The sequence below is a fragment of the Trachemys scripta genome, chromosome 3, assembly GCF_013100865.1.
Source record: "Trachemys scripta elegans isolate TJP31775 chromosome 3, CAS_Tse_1.0, whole genome shotgun sequence".
Classification (NCBI taxonomy): Eukaryota; Metazoa; Chordata; order Testudines; family Emydidae; genus Trachemys; species Trachemys scripta.
This window is the reverse complement of record NC_048300.1, coordinates 140,299,082-140,317,703: the sequence shown is the minus strand read 5'-3', so window position 1 is coordinate 140,317,703 and position 18,622 is coordinate 140,299,082. Positions and strand designations below refer to the sequence as shown.

At 44.7% G+C, this 18,622-nt stretch overlaps 1 protein-coding gene across 1 annotated transcript in view; it reads right to left on the bottom strand.

Moving 5' to 3' along the window:
* Positions 1-18,408, bottom strand: part of SNAP91 (synaptosome associated protein 91) — a gene marked incomplete in the record, with an annotated part of 150,514 nt that extends 132,106 nt beyond the window's left edge. The window contains 2 exon segments of the mRNA XM_034766114.1: positions 16,994-17,153; positions 18,306-18,408. Coding sequence (XP_034622005.1) covers positions 16,994-17,123 — 130 coding nt within the window.
* Positions 18,409-18,622: the final 214 nt, after the last annotated feature.

Sequence of the window (18,622 nt, the reverse complement as noted above, 5' to 3'; positions counted from 1 at the left end):
CTGCACCCCAGGCCTCCTCCCCCAACCTAAACTCCCTCTCAGGGCCTTAGGCAGGTGCGGGGGAGGGGGGGGTTCAGGTTCTGGGCACCACCAAAATTTCTACAGACCTGCCACCCATGTCTCTGGGTCCCCATCCCTTCTTCTAAATGGAAGAGTACCAGATTTAAAATGGATTTCAGCATGGTCACATGTCCCTGTGAGATCTCATTCTTCATTACCCATGGGCTACCCCCCCCCGCCACACACACACACTTACTTGAAGGTAAATAAACCCATTCACAATCAATTGTCCTAGTCAATGGGAGCCATCAAGATTCTAAGCCACCATTAATGGCCCACACTTTGCATAATTACAAATGGACCGCAGAGTTATACTTCATATTTCTAGCTTCAGATACAAGGATGATACATGCATACAAATAGGATGAACACACTCAGTAGATTATAAGCTTTGTAATGATACCTTCCAAGAGACCTTTCGCATAACGCATATTCCAGTTATGCCTTATGAATGTGAATATAAATGTATTTTCATAAAGCATATGGAGTGCAACGTCACAAACAGAAGGCTGGGGTTATTGGCGGGGAGTGAAGGGAGGTACACTTTTGAGAAGCTGCAGCTGAAAACAGAGGCAGGCAGAAGGCCAAAGACAGCCAGAGAAGCACTGATAATGTGATCAGAGAGACAGCGAAGAGGTTTTTGGGTGAAATGCTAGCTGGACAAAGAGGCTTGAAAAACTGAGCAAAGAAACCGTCTCCTGCTTGATTCCTACTGTGTTCAGGGAAACAAGAATTTGATGTAATCCTGTTTGTTTACAAAAATTATACACAAAGAAGTCTCTGCCTCCATCAATTTCTCTTATGGAAACAACCTGCGAGACCCAGAATCTTGGATAACCACTTGGGTCAAAAGGGGGTAACAATGCATGCTTTATTAATTTAGAGGCCAACTTGCTGTATGGCCTCATAGGAAAATGATGGGATTGTGAATGTGCCAAGTCTGCCTTATTCATTTTCAGTTTAGTCACTAATGGAAGTGGGGGGGGGGGGGGAGAATCTAGAAATTGCCCTAAATTACTGCCAGGTGAAAGAGTACTTCAAAGAACTCCATAGATTTCAAGTATACTAAAATTAATGTAATCTGAAGTGAGAGGAGGAAAGTATTTTACAAGAGTGTTTGGGATAATCCAGTCCATGCCAAATGCATCAGATTTACTCTGAGGTATTATGGGTCCTAAAGCTAAGTATCTGCATTTGTAAAATGAGTACAGATCACTTATATTCTAGGTACTTGATGTTATATTTAAACAACAATAACTCTCCGGCTGGGGCTATTTAGCACTCCATTTGGTAGAGAGCTGTAACAAGGGAATCCATGTCCCTGCTATTCCAGAAGTTCCTTATTCCATGTAAGAGGTGACAATCTGTACAGTAATTTGTGTTCATATACATTTCACTTTTACACCATCTATGTTTTCAGCTTTCCATACTCTTCATATTTTTGTATTACAATGCAATTTTGATTCTCAAGAGCTGCAAGAGATTTGGCAGCTGGACAAAGTGCCGTTAGGACTACTCATACGCAAAGAGGAGTGGATGGCAGATTATTCTACAATCGCAGTCCCATTAGCTGCTGTTTCTACTGAATATGATCAGTAGTGAAAGTTTAAAGTGACCGTTTAAATGGTCATTTGGTTTGAATTACCCTGTTGTGTGAACTTCTCCATTCTTCTCCTTGCAACTTCTGAGTCAAGAAGCTCTCTCTGTTTGCACCCTGTTCAGGGTAGAAGCTTCTTTTAAAAGAGGAAGTTCTACTTAAGGAACATATTGTGCAGCCAACAGAAGATGTTCAATGCATGGGGCCTTTGTTAACATTGAATAATTTCATAATTTGAATGAAAAAATTAAACACATGCATTTCAATACTTCAAGTGTCACATTGCATCAGCACAATTTTCAGCTTTGTGTTTTCCAGTGTGTAAATAGATATACAAAGCTTTGCATAAACTGGAAGCCTGCACTATAATTGTTTAAAGAGGCTTATTTTTAAATTTTGTTTGAGGCAAGATCTTCCAAAGTGACGAAGATCATGTGAATATCTAAAGCTTGTAAAGAGACATTAAGTACTTTTTCCCCCATCCACACTCTGACATAACAAATGAACAATTCACTCAAAAAGTCCCCACGAGTCAGTAAGTTGTAAGCAGGGCTCAAATTGGAAGAGTAGTGGTATTCTTCTACCTGAAATGCCAAAATGAGTTGTCACTCATGGTAGATTGTGCAGGTGTTCAAAAATAATGCTATGCTAAGCTCCTTTGGTTGCCTCCCTCAACGGAGTCTGAATATACCTTTATGAACTGAGCCAGATTAAGCTATAGGCACAACAGACATGTATAGCTTTCCAACTTCAAGAGCCATGATCAAGTCAGGATCTAAGCTTGCATTTGAGAACTTTAAGCCCTTTGGGGCTAAAACAATCTTGAACTAGAAGTTGAAGACATAATCCAGGTGTAACCAATGCAGTAGCATCTAAATCCAGCCTCCAACAGAGAGAGAAGCAGCAGCCATTGGAGCCAGAGAATAAGCTATCTAGCTCCACATCCATCACTAGAGCAAAAAGGACCTCCACTACTACTGGGGGAAATGGAGGGATAGAGAGCTACTACATTATGTTAAAAGCAACAAAGAGTCCTGTGGCACCTTATAGACTAACAGACGTATTGGAGCATAAGCTTTTGTGGGTGAATACCCTCTTCAGTTTAGGTAGGATTTAAATCTGTTTAAGTGCATCTATATTAGGATTTTGCACTCATGACTGGAACTGATGCAAATTTTTTAAACAGACAAATCCTTGTGTTCTGTTGGACCAAAGCATGGGGAACAAATCCCCAAGCTGAAGGTCCAGCACTAAGAGCTCTTCCCACAAACATACAAATCATGGAACTTTTAGCTCAAGGGTCCCAGCTGAAACCTAGAGTGAAAAGCATGAAGAAAGGCAGCCTCCAAGATACAAGACTAAAATCATGAAGGGCTGGTTTACATTAAACCCATCACCTTGAAGAGAGAGTCTTCCACTGGTCTTCTCCATTTATTCTGTGATATCCACCCCCTGCTCTCTAGCACTGGGGCAACATTCCTCTTGCTGGGTGCCTGGTGTCCCCACTCTTTTCTTATCCTATCTCAAGATCTACTGTTGCTTTGCTTGCCACTGTATTTCAGATGCCCATCAGAAATTGATTGGTCTATTATCTGCTTAAACCGCATATATCCATGCCCTACCTTACTTCTACTATTGTCTAACTTCATACTCTTACTTAGATTTAATCACTTTTCTCTGAAGTGCCATGCACATATGGTACTCTAATAAAAAAAAAAAAAAAAATTACTACAGCCATCTTCTGGGCTCTTACAGGGTAACAATGGAGCTACTCCAACTGACTATATGGTATTAATCAGTGCATACATTGCCAATTATATCTACAAAACACTACCAGTGTGCATTAGCCACAAACGATACCAGTACAGAGTCAGTGCCAAACCAAGGCTTACAAGGAGTCAAGGAAACCTGAAAACTCTACATACTGCCACAGTTTCCTGGCCACAACCTTCTCAATCTTTCCTAAAAAGAAAGAGGAGACAAATTTGGCAACATCCTCCCCTCCCCCCCCCGGCCTCCAAGAGCTACCCTTTAAGCTATCTTCAAGAGAGGCTAGCATTGCTCTTCTGAAAGGGAACACTGACAGTGTCTCCCCACTCTAGTTTTACTTGCCATAAGTGATCATGGCTGATGTTTCAAACACCTCCAGAACTTGAGAGGAAAAAACTCCCCCCCCCCAAAAAAAAATCCAACCAAAGCTGACTTTGCATTTGTTCCTCTCCTAATCACACCAGCCTACAATCCACAAACTTTATCCACAATGTAAATTAAGGACTCAATGGCAAGAAACTCTTTACTCTGTAGCAGAGTTGAGACACCTTGATTTCCTGCCAGGCTGTTTATCACCTAAAACAGTTCCATGGATCAGACTATGGGGAAGGAGGCATAAGATAAGAAGGGGGGGGGGGGGGGAAAAAAAAGAGTCCCTAACCCCCAGTACAATCCCACCATGGGACTGAACTTTGCCATTAAAACACGCTTTTAAATCATCAGCACATATTTTAGAGCTATGTGAAGCCACTAAAAGGAAATGGTGAGAAGATACAAGTGTCAGCAATACAGACATCTGTCCCCTTTACATCAAATGCAGACACTATTGCTCAGTTATCCCAGTGCTTAAAATATCAGCTCCCAGGGAAAGAGCTAGCTGAAGCTGTACTTGAACTGGAAACCAGAACGGATTATGTTTAGTATGCACATCACAGCAGAAAAAGGTCTGTGCTGGTCCCCCAGCAGCACCAGGCAATTCAGGTGCACCCACAATGATTCACTGAAGGCATATGGTGATTTCAACACATTACAAATGAGGATGTCAGGCTTCAGACCAACCAGCCTCCAATGTCTTCCAAGTGTTAGGCTTCAATGTCAGCTCAAGCGGCTTGGCCATCTGCTCTTTAGGCCAGAATCCATGCCAGCCCGCCAGCTTTATAAGTTTGATCAAGCAGGTGGTCTCACAAGTTGGAGATATGTCACGGCTTCCAACTTCACCCGCCTCAATGTAGTGCGGGCTGTAATACTGGCAGGAAACTAGGCTCTCTGGAAATGGGTGATCTGAAGTGTGCACTCTATGCTCCACAAGCAGGAGAATTAATGAAATGAATGAAGCTTAACCTCAGCAAGACTGGTGATGCTGATGTGGAGGATTCCCAGGAAGTCACAATACCAGCCTGAAGTCAAGACAGTCTTCACCCTCAAAATTCCTTTTGGACTTCAGATGGTAAATAAGCACCCTCTTAGGTGCAGCTGGCCAAAAGACTGAGCTTGAGGAATATGGACTTTGCCACACATTTGCAACTCCCAGGCTTGATTGTTGCCATTCAGCATACCTATGAAGATGCCAACCCTAAAAAGCCTTGTGTGTGTTTAGCTTACTGAATTAGTAGTATTTCATAAAGCATGCCATACTGCTGCTCTACCTTCATCTACTGGCTACCTGTCGAGTACCCAGTCAAGTTGGATATTTCAGTCCCATTCTTCAATGCCATAAGTGGCATTACCTCCAGCTACTAGGGACAGAAAATCTCCAAATGACTACAACCTCCTACAAACAGCTACTTTCCTCTAAAAGGAAATTTGTCAGCCTTAAGAATAAGACTTGTGAGCACAAGAGATACAGTTCTTGGCAGCTGACGAGGAATTGTTAACTCATTCCCAAAGAGTACAGAATGACCACAAAACCCACCATCTTCAAAACAAGATGCAAAACTCAAATGGAAAAACTAACAAAAATCCAAGCAGGAAGTGTAACTTTAGTTGTTGTAATGTACTCATACCACAATAATAAACATGCTGTAAAATAGTGATCAAGCTAATTTGTTGTTGAAGATCCAGTAGGACCATGAGTTTGCAGGCTTTCAAAACAAGGAGGTGTAGCCCCTCAATATAGGGACTGATACTGCCTCAGCAAGCAAGACTTGGCAATCTAACAATTGCCAGCATCTTCCATGTCTTCACCTGGTTTAGCTTCAGCCATCAAGCCCTCATCCAAGCCCAGTATTGGCCAGACATTAGGAAAAGTTAAGCAACCACATTGTCTGGGTCTGATGAAAAAAATTTAGAGTGGGATATCATCAGCATACTAATGCCACTATATCACCAGCAATTTCACATTCCCCAGTTGATCTCACCCAATTCAGTGAGACAATCAAACCCCGGAGCAACCCAGCAGACTAAAGAACTGCAGAGTAACATATGGGGCTACTCTTGAAGGTTGATGGTGCCTCCTAAAGTGATGACTAGGTTTCCTTCTATCATGGGAAATAAAACAGAACAAGTCAGATTCCTCCAGCTCTCTCAGTATGGGAGCTTGAACCATCCAGTCTAGATAATGTACACCTACATGCCTTGACACTGAGGTAACCACCAGCCACTGCCAAAACACTTGAGTACAGATACTTTTTGTGCAATAGAAAAGCCCTGAGAAAGAAGTTTTCTGGTCCTGACTGTTGCCTACATAAGAAAGTAGATACTTTTGATAAGTTTCTGCAAATGAAATTTGAAAATAGGCATAAAAAAATATAGAGTTCCAAACCTGAATTAAGTGGTAAGAATAGGAATGACAGCTAACATGTGGGATTTGAATTTTCAGTTCCTCATGCCATTTTAGTTTCCAAAACTCCAGTGGGACTGATGCTCCCTCTACATTTATGAGACAGTGTCATAAACCAGAAACTTCTCTTCTGTTACCCCCACCCTTAACCAGGAATCTACCTCAGCTCTCCTCGGTGCCTTATGCAAGGAATCCCTGAAAAGAAACAGGGGGAAAAGAGGGAATTAAGAGATCGCATGAATGGAACTGCTTTGCATATACAAAGTGAATAAAAGGCTAATTCAACCTCCTATTACAAAAAATTAAGGTACGAGATGTTCCCCAAAAGGAGAGAAGTCAAACAAGTGTATGCTGTTGCAAGACTCTCTGGCAATACCACAGATCTGAGGCTGGGCAGTGGATGTTTCAGTGGCCCAAAAAGTGCTTCTCTCCCCCTCCACCTTCTGTCAAAGAGGTGGAGGTACCTTGAAAGGAGGAGGAGGTAAAACCATCAAGTGAAGGGTTTAACATGAAAATGAATGCTATATTGTTATTTTCTCTGCATCCAGGAGGACTGAGTCTCAGATCTTCCAATGGATATGGAGTCCTTTATTTAAGATAGGTTTCAGAGTAACAGCCGTGTTAGTCTGTATCCGCAAAAAGAAGAACAGGAGTACTTGTTAGTACAAATTTGTTAGTCTCTAAGGTGCCACAAGTACTCCTGTTCTTTATTTAAGAATATCATGTATTTACACTGAAGATATCTTCCCTTTCAAAGCAAGTTTTTCCACCCATTTCTGAGCCTCATCCAAGAAGCCAGAAAACATCAGGAATAGAGATATGCCCAAAGCCACCCACTCAGCAGAGAAATCAGAAGCATTGGGAGGACACAAAAGCAGCATGCTTGGTTATTGTATGTCCCTCAGACAGTTGCCTTCACCTTCCAATGCACCCAAAATCAGAAGGAAATGCTTCGTAGATGGGAGATATAACTAGCTAATGCTGACCTATTCCACTAAGCAGGTTCCTTGCACTCATCAAAACTCCCTCATAGCCTTTAAGTATAGGCCAAAGTGAGGTATGCTTCCTGGAGGTTGGTGAGCAAGTTTTGCACCAAGAAATCAGAACAATCTCTTTTTAAATAGAAAAAGACAGCTAACAACTGCTGCTACCTGGAATCTAAAAGAACTATGATGGCAATCTAGTCTGGCATGAGGTCGATTTAGTCCATTAATATAAGGAGTAGTCCCAATGTCCATCAATTCCATTAGTTACTTCCTCCTTCCAGCCAGCATCACTCCTGTTTTTCCCTCAACAGGAAAACCAAACTAGTTCTGGGCCAAGCACTAGGAAAAAAGACAACTATATCACCTGGACCTCCTGGAAAAGGAAAACAAGCCCAGTTTCATCAGCATGCTGAGGTTACTATGACCTTAATGCCTCACTCTCCCTAGTGCCCCAATATACAGGATGAGCAGGAGAAGCAATGGAACCCCGTTTGACCCCATGAGGAGTCTCGTGAAAACGCAGCTCCCAAGATATCTTTCAAAGAAAGGAATGCAGAGTCACCGAGCAGCCACACATGTAGAATCTAGGAGGTATCCACAACACCTTGCAATCCACTGTATCTATACTGCAGAGAGATATTTGAACAGTCTCCAAATTTCAATACTTGGATGCTGCTGGCAGGGCATTCTCAGTGGAATAACCTCAACTTATTTGCTTCCCTATTGTTCCCAAAGAGCCCATGATTGCTAGCCTCAGAACAGTATAAAGCCTTTGTTTGACGGAGTTTTGTTTACTTTCTGTGGAACTAGTTAATTGACTTGTTAATGGACCATATTCAAACCAAATATTTAGAACGTTATTAATTATTTACACATGTCAATATATTAAGGATATACTTAAACAGGAAAGGCAAAAGCAATGTTATTTTACACTTGACCTTTGTCCACCTGTGTCCTTGAGGTAAGCAAACAAGCTAGCACCCTTCCCTTTAAGCTGCATGCACAGGTGGCCATGCAGCAATCTGTTATCTACCATCTCTCTCATATGGCTAGGAGTGTGTTGGCACCCTGCCCCACGACCTGCCAGAACCCACAGCAGCTTTTCTCTGCACCAAGGACAAAAGGGAAGAGGGGGTAAGAAGCAGGGTGAGGGAGGCAGGTGCTCTGGAGGGAGCACAGCCAGCCTCCAGGTCCCAATCTACCTCCTGCTGGAACCCGCAGCAGTTCCTCTTTGTGTTGTGGGAAGCCTCAAGTCAACAGGAAGGAGAGGCAGGCCCAAGGACTCATTTAGGTAAAATGGGGAAGCCGTACACAGTTCAGGATGCACAGAGTTGCTGTGGAGAGGCTGGTCCCTACTGCTGGCAGCAGCATCCAAGGACTTGAAGTGCTGAAGTGAGCCTCCCCACAATAGCTGCTGTAGCTCTCTGCTGTACCAGGAGAGCCTGTGCCATCACTAGGTCAGGAGTGCCCAGTCCATGTGCTCCTGCCTACTCTGGGCTGGCAACTCCCTCTCCAGGGACTCCTGGGGGGAAGCAGGGCTGGCTGTGGGGCAGAGAGGGGAAGACCCTGAGATCCCTTCCCCCCAAGGAAACCTCAAACCAGCAGGAAGGAGGACAAGTGCTCAGCAGAGTTTGTAGCCGCCTCAGAACAAAACAAAAAAAGATTGAGATGGGTGCAGTAAGTCACTAGATCATTAAGTTGGTCTGTCATTACCTTCACTCATCTTTTAAATAAGGATTCTTGAGACTCAGCAGTTAAGTTCCATATCAAGTTATGGCTTTCTGACTAACGCATAACCAAAGCTTTGTTTTAAATAGTTTGGCATCCTGCCATCCTCCTGGAAAGAGGAGTTAGTCTCCACTATCAAAATACTCAAAGTTTTGCCCCAGCTTCCACCACCTATGAGGAACATAGTCTTCTCTCACGCAGTAGCTTGCAGGTCCCCTAGCAAATCCAAGACTTGTATATACAAGACTGACTAAAACTCCAGCAGGGAAGACAGAAGGCTTCTCATCTCATTTTGATACTGCTCACGCAGGAACAGCCAAAAGAAAAAACCCAACCCTGTATATAAGACTACTATGGAGCACTACTCTCTACACAACATTCTGATGGGTTACCAATGGAACCATGTTACCAGGCTACTCACATGCAATAGTGCTATTGGTCTGTATACAGACAAAAGGACATGCGGTAGGGAGAGACTGGGAGAATTAGAACTCATCGCAGCTATGACAAAGAAGAAAAACATAACACTATGTGGCAGTTGACCTCCATCTCTGATACCCTTCTTCCTTCCCAGTTCAGATCATTTGTATGCCAAGATGACCTGAATATACTACTTCCACATCTTATGTAGAAGAGTATGAAAAACCCATTCACCAACAAAGGTTGTAAAAAAAGTTTCCTTGGTAATAGGTACAGGAGTTAAAGCCACTGATATCAATCTCATTTTATAGAAATTCTAGTCCTTGTGGCTGTGAAAATAGTCTTCCAAACATGAACCAGAAGGCAAGTCAATGAAGTGTTGTCTTCCTTAGTCTGCAGGAAGATAGCCCTAACAGGTCTCCTACTACTCCTACCAGAGGAAGCAGTGAGTACTAGCAGAGACACTTGAAGAGGCTGTGAAAGGATATTTTTGGTTTTGGTGAAGGGGCAGAATTTAGAAGACTAGACTTGTGAATTTAAAACCATGATGGGAAAAACAACTCCTTGCCTTATAAGGCAGCAACTCATGGAGAAGAACTTCAGTTTTTCCAGCAGCCATAGAAGCAATCTTACAGAAGGAGACTGTCTTCTTGTTTCAGATATATATTAGACTTCTAAAGCTAGAGCCCATAAGCAGATAGGCAGTCACAGTACCTTCCCCTGCATCAAAGTCTATGGGCTCATCTACACTTGCAAGACAATGTAGATTAAAAGAATAGCTATTCCTGAATAACCTCATGTTTAGACAAGCCAGTACTTATCAGCATGGTAATCTATTTCATATCACGTTTTGGCTAGTAGGTGCATGAATATTTCAGGGTTGGGGCCACCCCACTACTAAACAATAGTAGGCCATCTATAGAGCAGTGGTAAGTGAACAAAAATGCTATGCAAGTGCGAACTATGGTTGACTCCAAAACTCTTCCCTTACTTGTAACCAAGACACGGATTAAACTGAACTACTTATTGTCTTTTACAACCTTTATTTATAAGCCATACTTAAAATATAGACATGTGGAAAATTTTGTACCTCATCGACCCCTTAAGTTGGGGGGAGGGGCGCGAGAGGTAACTCCACCTCTTTACGCCTATGTCTGTTTTTACTCCTCCCCTGGTAGTCAGCTCAGTGTGGTCCAATGGCCAGGATCCATATACTGCCTCTCCCCAAATGGGGTAATGCAGCCTAATAGCCAGAGTCCACTGAATGTGCCCATAGGGCAGTGTGGCCCAATGTCCAGAGTCCACCTAATTCCCCCTCCCTTAGTGAGATGTGTGACCTAGCGGCCAGAGTCTACACTACCCCCTTTGGAGGCAAAACAGGGGATCAGGTAACTGGGGGCCGTCGCAAGGGACGGCGGCCCCTCGTAGGGGGGCCTGGGCCCACCCAACTCCACCAGGCCCTGACCCAGGGCGCTGCCAGTGGTGGAGCAGTCTGCCACTGGGTCAGCCGGAAATCCTCCTGAAACATGCTGACCTCAGCATGGTGGGAGGTACCACTCCCCTACCTTCCCTGGGTCACTTCCTACCAGTCCTCCAGCAGCAGTAGTCCATATGGCATCGGTGTCTCCAGGTTCCTCAGCACCAGACACTCCCTGGGGTTCCAATAGCTGCAGGCCTCTGGTCCAGGTTTCTGGCTCTTCAGCCCTTATAAAGGCTGGAGCCTCTACCGAGCATCCTTCCTCCTCAGCAGCCAGCCCTGACTGAGTATCTCTGCAGGCTTTTATACCTGACTTCAGGTTGCAGCATGCCCAGCAGAGCCTCAGGGGCATGGCTTTCTCTGCTAGGAGGAAAGGGTTAACCCCCTTGGTACCAGTGCAGGGCCAATCTGCCCCATCACAAGACATTTAAAAATATTAGTGTAAGTATTAAATCTAAGAAACAGATTATATATTACACACAGGCAAATTTTATTGTAGTCTTACACAGTTACAGAAGAGCCACTTCCATACAAGACAGCAAATTTAGTCGTTAGCCTTGACATTCCACTAACTTTCCAGACTTAACTCAGTCCTCACAACTTTAGCTAGTGGTTCTTAACTTGTGGCCGAATCAGCACAGAGCTGTGGCCCACATTACATCCTCACGGCCACAAAGGTAGTATTGGACATAACACATTGTGGGCCACATATGCGGTCTACAATGGTAAATAGGTTGAGAACCACTGAGCTAGGCAGATTTCGCCAAGGTGCTTTCAAACTAACCAGTTTATTTCCAGAAACTGAAAAGGGTGACTTGTATCACATACATTTAGAACTTGCTCTCCAAGAGAGGCAAGATTTCATTTGCTCTAGGTACAGAGCACTTCCACTCAACTGCTTATGTCAATTGAGCTAAGGGAGAGCAACAAGTCAAAAAGAGCAACTCCATCCTTTGGTCATTCTTTCAGCAGATTGTTGAACTCTGCTTTTCACCTCTACAGGACTCCAGGCTTCACTGCTCTTTTCCCTTTATACCTTTCCCCATGAGGATTTCATCTACTCACATGGCTTTAAAGTACCATCTTTACACAAATGACTTTCAGCTCCTTGCTGGTCTCCTCCATCTAACCCATTCTCAGTGAGATTTTTCATATCTCCAACAAACTTAAAGTCAACATGGCTAAAACTGAAATCCCCATCTTCCCTCCAAAGTCACTATCCCAGTTGACATTGTTACCGTTCTCCCTGACATTCAAGGCTGTAACTGGTATCATTTGATTCTCCCCTCTAGTTTGCCACATACTTTCAGACACCGATCAAGTCTTGACATTTTAAGATCTGATCTTCTAGACCATACAGCCAGGATTTTCAGCCAGACTCCCATCTTGACTACTGCAGCCTCCTCCTCTCCAGTTCCCCCCCACATATCCACTTCACCGCTTGAGTCTACTCAAAATGCAGCTGATCATCATGCTGGCATCACATCTTTATTGCATCACAATAAAGTTTCTTGTTCTTATGTTTAAGGCTTTCCCTATATACCTGCTCATAAAATTTAGCGCATTGCTCCCTGTCACTTCTTCAGCTGCAATACCAGGCTCAATAACTTATTTGTCCTTCTTCCACAGAGACCTCCCACTTGCCTCTAGGTCACCCCTCAAGCATGGAATGTTCTTCATGAACAAGTTCATTAAGCCATTGGTAATCTACTCCTTGAAATCTCTCCTCCAGACCCTTCCTACCCTGAGGTCTATTTGAATTTGCCATTTTGCTAAGAATTAGATTACTCTGAACCATCGAGTTGCGCATCACCATATAACCATGTGCCTCTATCACTACTACCTTTGTCATCCTCCAGTAGAAAATGTATCTGGTCTTAAAATTAGCATGAACTCTGAAGCATGGATCATGTTTGTACAGCATTTGGCATAATGGAGCCACAATCCTATTTGGGGTTTCTGGGCATTACCAAATACAATTGTGTGCATCAGCCTATTTTGCCATTCTAGAAGTCCCTTTCTCCTTCCCAACAAAAACAGAAGCCCACAAGAGGTATTCTGAGGAATTTATGCAACAATGCCCAAAAGTTGTTTCTACAATTGTCCAATGTTTGTTGAGACCTATATAATTATATTACATAGTGGAACTCATCTGTGGCCCCCTTAAATTCCAAGTGTCTAAGCGTCATATAATGGGGGGGGATTCTATCTTGGGAAACAGTGACTCTGAAAAAGATTGGGGTGTTGTGATAATCAGATGAACATGAGCTCCCAATGTAATGCTGTGGCCCCCAAGGGCTAATGTGATCCTGCCATGCATAAACAGGGGAATCTTGAGTAGAAGCAGAGAAATTACTTTACGTCTATTTGGCACTGGTTCAACCACTGTTGGAATACTGAGTCCAGTTCTGGTGTCCATAATTCAAGAAAAATGTTGATAAAAATGGAGATGGTATAGACAAGAGCCAGGAGAATGATTAAAGGATTAAAACCATGTACATGACAGACTCAAGGAGTTAAATCTATTTAGCTTAAAGAGAAGATTTAGGGGTGACTTGATTACAGTCTAAGTATGTAAGAACAAATATTTGACAATGGGCTCTTCAGTTTAGAAACTCTGATGTTAGTGTGCTGTAGAACTGTAAGCCGTGACTTGCATCAGGGAAGCATATCTACCCTAAAGATTTGCACTTCTCTAACTACAAGAGTCTAAAAATCCATACACAACATAAACACGGCCTTAGCACCGCAGCTTTGCATTACCACGGAGAAATAAAAAAAAAAATCCCCCCCCGCCCACACTTGCTTCCGCCACCACTTTAAAATGATTACATAACATAGCACCCTGGCGAGGTACTAGGTAGACCGACAGTACTGGATGTGAGAACCCTGAAAACACCACCACAAAATAAATTACCTACAGAACAACTGCACTGAAAATTGTTACTACTGACAGTAGGCTGGGCTATGTTCAAACCAGTGACCTAGAAATAAAATATTCCATATCACATTACCATTCCCTCCATGACCCTGCCCCCAGCCCACTTTCCACCCTTCTTTTTACTTCAACATGTAGAAGTCTTTCCTAGTTTATAGAATTCTCCTCTACTTGGTCTACTCACCTCATGTCTCTCCTCCAACCCTTTAATCTCTCTACAAACAGGAAGTATTGCTCCACCTACCACCATTTGAAATACCTTTTCCACATGAATATTCAATTGGTTACTTGATTCTTTGAATGTCGTCTATTCCATGCACCTTCTAACACACTAACATTAAAACAAAAACACCCACCACACCGCCGTTTCCCTTCATGCTTAATCTGAAATTTTGACTTTGTTATTCCTCACTCTAAATATACAAACATTATCTTTAGGTACAATTATATCATTAAGGCACCTTAATATTGATTTATCTGCTCCTTGTACTATTTAGTCATATCTGCTTTAGGAATAATAAATTATATCTATATCTATTTTCTACTTTTTACTCCTGTTAGCTCTTCAGAGCCAACAATATGAAAGAGTGATCCAACTCTATTCTTGTTCACAACTGAACAGAGTTGTTTAAAACCCATGTTAAGTTCAGTTTTGGCACAGAGCAAAATTTAAATTGAAGTTAAATACAAACCCCATAGATATGGGGTGTCAATTCTGTTGAGGGGGAAAATGGAATCAATTATGGTCAGTGTATTAGGGTATGAATTCAGAACTACATACTACTAAGGATCAGACCAAAACTCACTGACATGTCATACTCCCATTGCTAAAAGATTAGAGGTAGAATAATGCCTTTATGCAGCAACTAGAAGTTTACTTATTACTTAAGTTCTTTGTCACTTTCTCATTCACCGAGAACATGTTCACCTTTAGGACCAATGCTTTTTCTGTTCTTCCACTTCCTCTTCTATTTCTCTATTCTTTTTCTGAATCTCTTCCCATTGTATTTCCCCTCCAGGCAGGAATGCCCAATCTCCCCCTCCCCCCACCATTCCAGCTGTGGGATTCAGTCTTTTCCCCATCCCATCTGCTAAAGAAATCAGCAGTTAAATAGTTAATACTGATATTTAAACATCAGTAGGATTTACAGTTAGTAATCTACCAATATTAATAGGGTCCAGGGGGAAAGCAAAGAGTTCAGGCTTAAAACAAAGCTTCTGGGAGTTGTGTAGACTCAAGATAGCACTGCATCAGTTTACACCTGCTTCATGTATGTGATGTTAACCTTCTAATCATGAAGGCAAGAAACTTAAGACAAATTAACTCTCGGATTCTGTTGAATCAGAGTAGGTTATGTGAACCACATACAGTCAAATGGCCTAGATATGGCTCACAGCTGGCTCTCAGTTGTGCGAAAGTGTGATGCTTTATGTCACTAACCAAGATAGTTTACTTGTATTTACATACCTAGCTGCAACATGTACTAATGCTTGTCTAAACCCACTATGCGACAATCATTGTCAGTTATGATTTTTTTTAAACAAATAAGTACTCGGATAAAAGGCAACACAACTTAAGCAGCACTGTAACACGTAGAATAAATTAGGAGTCTTCTATCCTTATGTGCTCAAGTAGACCTGGAAAAGGACTATCTGCTGCATGAATCGATTCCAAGTATAAGGTTTTCACAGTGACTAAAGGTACAAAAAAATATCTGAAATAAGCACTAGAAGGTGAAATACAATCAGAAGTTATTCTTCCTTCCTAATATAATTCTATTGCAAAGTGTTTAAACAAAACTGGACTAATGTTAGCATTAATATACGGAGACCATTATGAGCCAATATTTCCAGATACCGATTAGCAAGATGTTTTACTGTTTAGTTGCAGTTCCCAAAACTAAAAAAAGCGCTCATTTTTAGGATGCATTTAAACTAACACACACGCATCAAGACATTGGGATACAAACACACTTTTCTGTCCAAATCATAGAATATCAGGGTTGGAAGGGACCTCAAGAGGTCATCTAGTCCAACCCCCTGCTCAAAGCAGGACCAATTCCCAACTAAATCATCCCAGCCAGGGCTTTGTTAAGCTGGGTCTTAAAAACCTCCAAGGAAGGAGACTCCACCACCTCCCTAGGTAATGCATTCCAGTGCTTCCCCACCCTCCTAGTGAAATAGTGTTTCCTAATATCCAACCTGGATCTCCCCCACTGCAACTTGAGACCATTGCTCCTTGTTCTGTCATCTGCCACCACTGAGAACAGCCAAGCTTCATCCTCTTTGGAACCCACCCTTCAGGTAGTTGAAGGCTGCTATCAAATCCCCCCTCATTCTTCTCTTCTGGAGACTAAACAATCCCAGTTCCCTCAGCTCTCCTCATAAGTCATGTGCTCCAGACCCCTAATCATTTTTGTTGCCCTCCGCTGGACTCTTTCCAATTTTTCCACAAATCTATCTACAGTTTCTAAGCAAAACCTGGCTCAACACCACATGATTAAATTCTGCCCACCTCTCTCTCAAAGTCAGAAGTGAAACCACACTGGATCAGAGAGAACTGACATGAGATTGCCAAAACAAGCAGAATATTACAGAGATGTTATTGTTTTTCAGTGACCTCATTCACTAGTCTTGGTTTCATACTAAATAATTTCTATATGTCCAGGACAGACTGTAAGTCTCTAATATGTGCAATAGCAAAGCCACCAGTCTTTCCCCCCAAAACACTGTGGGAGCCACCATCAGATATGCAGATGAGGCAGTTGCTTTCCTCAGGCAATTGGGTCCCTCAACACAAGAGCCTTAGACTCCCTTATTCAGAAGCATCTTGACTTAACATGATCACCTTTGAGTCCACCTTTGTGTTATGACCACATACATCAATACTCTAGCCCCATATTCAGTATCCATGTCAAAAGCTAACCTAAACATGACTAAAGTGACAGGTAGTGTGGGGTACCGGACCCACCTTTCACAGGCTCTAGTCTTTAATATACACACTAAATTGTGTTTCTGGAACAGACAGAGGTCAAAAGGAGAGAAAATGGCTGAGGGAACAATATTACGGGAGCACAGAAGATATGCAATAATACAACCCATCCCCCTTCAGGATTTCTCATAAGCCTTATGACTTAAAGGGTTGATAATAGCAAGTACTGTTGTCAGAGAGTTTAAGGGCCACGTAGGCTGCCTTCTTAGCCCCAAGCATGTAATGCTTATATAAAGAGATGCTTACAGTCCAGGTGTTTTTTCTTGGGCCCCATCACTTCATGTGTGGTTGCTTTGCAGACGGCTCTGGCTACAGCTGATCCTGTAACGCTGTACTGAGCAGCTGCGATGCGATCTGTCAGCGTCTGACCCGACATCTTCGACTAATGTTAGTGCTGCTGCCTCTTCTGCAAGCGGGGAAACACAGGGGAGGAAGGGGATGTTCCGGGTTTAATGACTGAGCGAGGGAGACCCCGTCCTTCCAGCAGCCAGGCCCTTTCCAGGGGGGACAATCCTTCCTCCCCCACCCCGTTGTGTAAGCGTTACAAGAGCCGTCACGAGAAGCTGCCCAGGGCAAGACGGGGTATTTTAGACACTGCAGAAGAAAAGCCAGCACACACACAGCGCATCCGTCCCCTCCCCACCCCGCCTCTAACCTGCGCCCCTAGCTCCACACCATCGCGGCGAACAGCTGCTGCCGAGCGGAACCCACCTTACTCTCCGCCGCCAGCCCCACTGAACTGGGGAATCTGCCCCCCCCCCTCCGGCTCCTGCCAGCCCCAGGAGGCGCCAGGGAATGAATTAAATACCCAGGCGGAGCCGCTGCTACTGCAGCAAACGGGAGCGTCCATCGCCTCCTTCCCCGCGTCTCTCTGGTGGGAGATTATCACATCATTGCGCCATGTTATGCCCTCCCTGCGCCTCTCCCCAGCCCGCTCCTCCTTTACCGCTCCGGGAAACAAGGGTAGGCCGCCCATCTAAAATAGACACCAGCCCCGCTCCCCGCGTCCACCCGGCCCAGCCAAGACACTCATCCCCCTTCTCTCCAATGCGTCCCACCGGGCCCCTGCAGCGGCCCGAGCCCACCCGCCACCCCCAGGCCCCCTGCAGCTCAGGGCACCCCCCGCGCCCAACAGGGATGGTGCGGGTGCGGGTGCGGCTGTAGCGCGCTGACCCGGCCGCGGGCAGTAGCGCTGGGGCGGCAGCAGCAGACCTGTCACCGCGTCCTTCTCTCCTCCTCCTCCCCGCAGCGCTGCCGCTCCCGGGGAGGGCACCCGCTCCTCCCGCCGCGGCGCCGAGCCCCCTCCTCCGCCGCCGCTGCCCGCGGGGCGCAGGGATGGGGTGGGTCAGGACAAGGCTCCCGGCCCCAAGTGCTGGGCGGCCCCGCCCGCCTGCCCGCAGCGCACGGCCGGGAGAACGCCGGAGCTGCGGAGCCCGGGGCCGTCGCTATTTCTAGCCTAATCCCGCGGCGCTACTACTGCTGCTGCCGCCGCAGGGATGGATGGATGGATGGATGTACCAGCCCGACGCGCCGCCCTCGCTGTCTCCGCCGCGCTCACCCTCCTGCTCCTCCCGGCCCCTCCTCAGGTTTGTGGCTCGGCGGAGTCAGGTGACCCGGCGCGGACAAACCGGGACGTGCGGTCCGCTAGGTGCCGTAGGGAGAGCTCCCCGCGCCGCGCTCTTAAAGGGGACACCCAGCAGCTTGCACCGCCAGCGCCCGGCCGGCCCCCGCCCCCTAGGTGAGCTACCAGGCAGGCACAGCCCCTCCGCCCGCTCTCAGGGCAGCTCAGCTTCAATTCCCCTCGGCTGTGTGGTTTTCTCTCCGTTTTTTCCCCCTTGTTTCTTGCACCATCGTCTCTCATTTCCCTCGGCTCTG